Source organism: Anguilla anguilla, chromosome 1 (assembly GCF_013347855.1).
Source record: "Anguilla anguilla isolate fAngAng1 chromosome 1, fAngAng1.pri, whole genome shotgun sequence".
Classification (NCBI taxonomy): domain Eukaryota; kingdom Metazoa; phylum Chordata; class Actinopteri; order Anguilliformes; family Anguillidae; genus Anguilla; species Anguilla anguilla.
In genome coordinates, this window is record NC_049201.1 from 65,479,689 (window position 1) to 65,486,394 (window position 6,706).

At 38.0% G+C, this 6,706-nt stretch overlaps 1 protein-coding gene across 3 annotated transcripts in view; it reads right to left on the minus strand.

Annotated features, from left to right (window-relative positions):
• agmo (alkylglycerol monooxygenase) overlaps window positions 1–6,706 on the minus strand; it is a 46,999-nt gene that overhangs the window by 39,315 nt on the left and 978 nt on the right. For 2 of the 3 annotated variants that reach the window (XM_035411462.1, XM_035411447.1), the window contains exons 2-3: window positions 3,577–3,707; window positions 2,753–2,904 (exon numbers count right to left, since the gene is read on the minus strand). In XM_035411462.1, the coding sequence (XP_035267353.1) occupies window positions 2,753–2,904; window positions 3,577–3,686 (262 nt within the window). In that variant the 5' untranslated portion in view covers window positions 3,687–3,707. Of the gene's footprint in view, window positions 1–2,752; window positions 2,905–3,576; window positions 3,708–6,350; window positions 6,462–6,706 lie in introns of those variants that run through there. The other variant, XM_035411454.1, reaches the window with a different exon arrangement.

Genomic DNA, 6,706 nt, shown 5'->3' on the forward strand with positions numbered 1-6,706 from the left:
GAAGAAAATATTCAGCAACCGAATTAATCCGTTTGAATGTTTTGGTACGTAATATGCTGTCCCAGCACGAATGCTTTTTATAAAAAAAAATGTATAAAACGAATACTAAAGCAAGAAAAGAACAGAAGAGCACACGTTATAATTCCAAGACGTTGGCAGGCTATAACCAAAACTAGGCTACTGCGCCGCATAACATACAAGTTTGATTTGAAGTTATTATGAATATAATAATAACAGTTTGCGGCTGCAGATTTTTAAACATGGCGGTTGAAATAAAACAAATAACACTGCAAGTAGTCGACCAATCAGAAATTTTCAGCGCTTGCTCCCCACCCCAAAGGTTCCGGTACTTTTGGAAAGTACTACCCCCCGAGCTTTTTTGGGGGTAAAATAAAGCCCCCGGAACTAAATTTAGACCCTAGTTCCTGCGGTGGAAACGCACTGAGTTCCTCAAAAGGTTTCTAGTTCCGGGGTAAAGTTCCTGCGGTGGAAACGCGGCTTATGATATTGTTTGGACCCTGAACAAGCTTGTCCTATCCAATTACATTGTTTCTCTCTCTAATGCCATGATCTGAAAACTAGATATCCGACAAGTGCTTGCTTAGGTTAGCTGCGTAATCTATACATTAATACAGTTGGCTTGGCACTTAATAAAAACTAAATATATGTGATAAAGTGTCAAATATCTGTGACCAAGCATCAAAAACAATGCAGTTCAGGAGAGTTTAACCAAAAATGTGTAAATCAGTGTAACACTAGCAAATGAAAGCTAGTGCTGGAATGCTAGAATCAACCTGTCCATTCAAATGTTTCCAGGATAATTTGCATTATGAAAGAGGACAGTGCTTAATTTTTTTTTTTTTATACAGAATTATCCACTTTAACTTATCAAGGTCAAATTTGTAACCATTTAAAACAGTTTCAAATTAGCTGTCTACTGAAGCAATTCATGCAAATGTCTTTTATGAAGAGCACAATTGTGAACCACAACACCAAACCACTGTAATATTAGAGGTGAGTATTGTTGATATCAAGAAAGCAGAAACTGACATAGTAAGGAGAGTCTCAAACACTGAGACATTGTTCTCTCAGGACACAAGTGCATCATTAAAATGGTTGCTGTTTTCAGCTTTGTCTCACAGGGAGATCCAGGTAAGGACAACTAGCCTCAAAAGCCACCAGCATCTGTCAGTGTAAAACATCTGGACGGATATCATACAGTGTAAGTCATTGTTTTCTTTTTGTAAACCCAGACTCCCTTCAAAAAAGGTGAGCATTTTCATCTCAGAGTTTCCCATATGGAAGTCAATTCAACTAAATCTACAAAAATAAATCACGAGCCTCATTTTCAATTTACATAGCCATTATAAGGATGAAAAATGGCCAATAGTGCATTGCTAAATACCAACAAGGAGACTCTAAAGCAACAGAACAGCAGCTGCTTAGAAATGAGTACAATTTTGAGTAATTTTAGTATTTCTTGAGTATACATACAGTATGCACCGCCCAATGATATATTCAAATTTCAGTTAATTTTTGATATCCTTATTAAAAACATCAAAAATTTAATGATTAAATAATACTTTTTTTCAAGAAAATATATTACATTATGGATAAATATTTTCTGTAACAGGTCGAGTGTTTTTTTATTCAATGTTTATATAAGTCATGGTTTTGCCAAATCTGCTTTAATTTTGTCTAGTATGTGTTTGGGTAGCTGTTTTAACTTAAAATCAAGCTGTGCAAATATATAGGTATTAACTTTATAAACTGCACACAAATAATACAAACCAAAAATACTAAATACAAAGGACAAACTCTTAAAGTCGCTCAGATGGTGTAATCTAGGTCATCTAACTATCTGAGCCATTTTAGATTCACCTATACATTAAAGAGTCATTCATAATCAGAATATATAATTATACATGTCATATTTTGTAGGCCAGAGGTTTTCAACCATTTCTGATCTACTTTTGGCAAGTAAAAACTAGTAATTATGAAAAGGATACATATGGTGTCTCTGTGGCTTGTCAAAAAGTGTCTGGCTAACTGATGGTTTCCTAGTAAAATCAGCAATGTATAAGTATGGTGCTAAAGTTCACAAAAGGTTATTTAAATTTATGAGTTGCACAGAGCACACTATCATAAATCTGCTTGAAATTCATAGATTTGGGGAAATAGTTTTTGCTGATAGTTCCAGCCTAACGTATATAATTGAAATTCAAGCAGCAGTCAGCACAAGCAGATCCGTGGGTTCGTGTGAGCTTATAAGAGTGGCTGGCAGAAAGATATCCAGTGTGAAATGTGCCATGTCATGACCCTGGTGTTAAGGTTTGGAGGGATCGTTTACGGTCTGAATGGTGAGCTGCATATACACACGTAGGTTCGCGTCACGTCCTTACGTCTCAAATGAGTTGCAGTGATACATGAGAACTCCATCAGGCAAACTAACCACAGGTTTCTGGGGAGGCCTTTTCTCCTATTGCAGTTTCAGTTTAATCAGCCCCGTAACTCACCTCTGAGTCAACGCACTCCTGACACCTTCCATCACCCCCCTACGAAGCCAACGAACTTTACATCAGAACTTTACCTTTTTTGACTGACCTTGAATATGAGCTGTCACTGGTGGGCTTCATTTAAAATAATCAGTATTTACCTGACTACAATAACTAAGATAAATTATTCCCAGATAAAATATGAGTGTCGAAGAAAACTGAGTGTCAACTACATTTAAACAGCCAGCCTGCCATACCATGAGAAAAACGGTGGAACCAGTAGTACGCCAGGTCCACACCCAGGAAGGCCAGCCACCAGGTCCAGGGTGAGTCCCAGGGGAGCTCCAGCAATCGATGGTTGTTCCAGATGTAGATATAACTGGATAATTCCAGACTCCTCAAAAAAAGCCTGTAAAAAAATGTTTCCCCTCAAATTTATTTTGTTCTAGCCCATGCACTATTCTGGAATGTCAACTGTCGATTTATGAGTGCAATCATTACTTTGATACATATTTTAAAATTTCTGCTATCTAAGCAATTCTCACAGACAGGTGCATGCTCTATAACATTTCAATAAACTGACTTATTGTAGGCCTAGATGATTTTTCTCCCAGCATTGTGGCCAAGAAATCGAGCCTTGATCATGGAAAAAGGGATACAGATCTTGCACGAAACCTCCATTAAGAAACAGCCAACTGACGAGAGCTTGAAATGAAATCTGTCTCTGACACAGGTGCAAGTCCCTGCCTGAGCTCCACGGACAATCCCAGCTAATAAAGTTCAGTTCTTCTCAAGCGCAAATTAACTATATCTTTGCTCATTCAGTGAAAACAGAGGCAGCCATGAACTGCTGCATTTCATTCATTTGCTTCTCCTTATATACATATATACTCACACTGCTTAGAGCTCTCCCATTCTATGGATTACATTCTGTGGATTGCTGTACAGTTGGAATGCTGTTGGAAACCACCATTTCATGCTGTTCATAACAGCCATGTGCTGTGGTTAAATGACACATTGTCCTTGTTTTTTTCCACTTTGTATTTGCAGTATAGCTGTACCAGGAACAATGTTTACTTACAGTGGTAGTCTGGACAGCAAGCCAGCTGACACAGAGGTGACTCCATCATTGATTCTAATGACAAGGCTTCCAGTCTTTGCCCAGCCCAACACCAACTCCAGCACCAGCATTCCTAGGAAAATGGGTGTGGCCTACCAAGTACACCAGAGACAAAGGGAATTGATATTTATGAATTTTATTTATCCTCAAAACAAACTATGACAGAGAACAGAGCCCTCTGCCATTTTTCATTACACAATGACATATATTTAGTCCAGCATATACAGTAGCCATGACTGTTTTCCTTGGAATCGAAGCAAGAGCAAAAATAAAATGCTGCTTTCAGATATGGAAATGTATGTTTCATAAGTGAGGAAATGCAACAAAAAACTATGCAGATGAATTCCAACTACTTGGGAAGCAAAGCATGTTAAACAGTAATGCTGCAGAGCTGGAAACTAACGTTAAAATGTCTCACTGAAACACCAAATGACCCTCGTATTATGTGTCAAATGTATGTCATGTTTGCATGGATAACAAATAATTGCTGAAAGAGTCAGCTAAGGCCATTTCTAAGCTCAGCTAAATTCTAAATATTACACTGGATCATACAAACATTCTTTAACAATGGAAATAACTATGAAAATAGACATGAAGCTAGACATGAAGCCCCAAATGAACCAATAACACATGAAACGCATCACAGACACATTGAAATGAACTGATTCACAACAATAAAGCATTAACAGGGAAACACAGGAGGTAGCATGCTGGATTTATTTAACATTTTTTCCATAGTGTTATGATTGAAACATTTTCTGTGTGTGTGACAACACATGCACGTACATGACCTACTGCCTAAACTAATTCACGTCAGATCGTCCATCTGTTCTGACCTCAACCCTGATCACATGTCCACACTGGTGGGGAGTCGTGACTGGAATGCTAAGAATGACCACAAGGCACGGAGTAGATCTGCAGGTGGAACAGGAAGTGTCTGTACCGGGGCAGGGAGACCACAGGGGAGTCCTGATCACACGCAACACAACCACATCTGGTAAAGGAGGGGAGCGAACACACGGCTCCAGTCTGCGACCACTCTCCTTCCAAACCAGCGCAGATTACCTCATTGGAGTTATCTTAAAATGCTCCTTTTTTTCCAGTGCTTCATTTTAAAAACCCAAATATGTCCACATTCATATTTCACATTTGCGTAATTCTCTCCAATAATAATCTCGCAAAAAATCCATGCATCAGGAGTGGGAAGTAGAAAAACTCACACCCAAAGGCCACTGGAAGCCTTAACGATTGTTTATTTGCCCTCCATTAATTTCTGTCCTCAAACCATTTACCCTACATTGTCCCACAATGCCTTAAGCTGTATGGCATTTTTCTCAAAACAAACAGGCAAATGAAAGCAAGTGTTATTGAAGCCGTACCGTGCCTCGGGCTCGTGAAAACTGCCAAGAGACTCTTGAATATTTTTATATAAATCTCTAGCTTTCGGACTTGGATCTTGCTGGGCAAGCGGCAACATTTGTAGAACAGATGTTTGCTTTCCTCTAAGAACAGTCTTAACTGGTTAAGAGTGCAGTGTAAAGACTTTCTGGGTGAAAATTTTACTAAAAATTACACAAAGAAACACTCATGGCCTTTTTCCTCTAGAGTAAAAATCTGTTCTTTTTTGTGTGTGTATTAATATAGAACATCTTGTATTGAAATTGATAGGATTCTTTTAATGCTCTATAAGGTTCATTGCCTCTTACCATCCATCAACCACATATTACCCTGGATAAGCACACACATTTGAATGATATAAAAGTAAGTGTGCTTCATGTCTATGAAAAAAATAATAATTAAAGAGGATTTATAAAAAGAAATCAACATTTATCTACAACAGAAATTTGAATTAAGACTCATCCTGATAGTATTAATCTGTGCAGGCCTAAAATCTGTACAGACATTTAATCTCTCTCCCATTGTATCACTCTCTCTCTCTCACACACACACACACACACACAATAAAGCTGTACAATTAGAATACCTAATATAGAGGTTAAACTGCAGTATTGCAAAATGGAACTGCCCTGTTGTTCATTTAAATCTATCCCAATTTGAGAATGTATCACCCTCTGTTAAAGTATGAGTGGTTTACCTCAAATAAAAGACGCGCCGTCTTTAAACAGTACACCCAGTGTTATAGTATGTGCCATAAACATTCATTCGGCTTCTTTGCGAGCCTGGGCAAGACCTGAATGGGTGACTCCAATTGGTGGGAAAATATAAAAGAAAGGGCTTTAAATGCCGTGCCTAAAATCTGATCCAATTAATCTGACTACAGTCTAAGAGTTGTAAAGAATTATGCAGGCAAGATGCTGTGGGTTTCTTTAAATAACAAATGTCTGACAGCATTTTGTTTTCAGGAAAAGTAATATTTGTAAGATACAGTGAAAATGAAAAGGTTATATTACACGTGGATGTAAAGCATTTTTGCTAACACTTAATGTAATTTTGGAAAATATTGTGTATCAATATCATATACTACAACCTTCTCACAAACTAATATTCTCTTAACTGTATACTATCTTATGGTGATCAAAACAACATGTAGCCTAAACGTTTTATAAAATAAATAAAAAACACGTCAACCAAGAGAATGTGTGTTGCACAAAACGACAAGCTTGGGTTAAAATGGGAGTCCTGCACCAAAGTCGCACAGACGAATTAAATTGTATTTTGTTGACAGCTCTGCCAATCTGGTATAAGGCACAAAAGGAAGCAACAGACAAAATTACCTGCGATTGCATGTATTTTTAACAAACTGTTTGCACACAATATGGGTCGAGGCGCAGGACGTTTTGGTACGTCATCGGTAGCCTACACGCACCCAGCTAATTTCCAGACAGTTAGCTGTCACAGAAGAAGAAAAAAAATCTGTCACTGTGTGGACACCGCTGAGAAAGCACCGGCCATCCAGCTATGACTCAATTCTAAAATGTCTGTTTAAACGCAGTCACTTAGGCTAAACATTAACCTAAAACGTAACAAGCTATGTTGTTACTGTTATTAGGTTATTGTCCACTCTTAAATCCCCTGCAAACAACCAAAACACTAGCTAGCCCTTGACAGTTAGATATCTATAGTCTTGCTG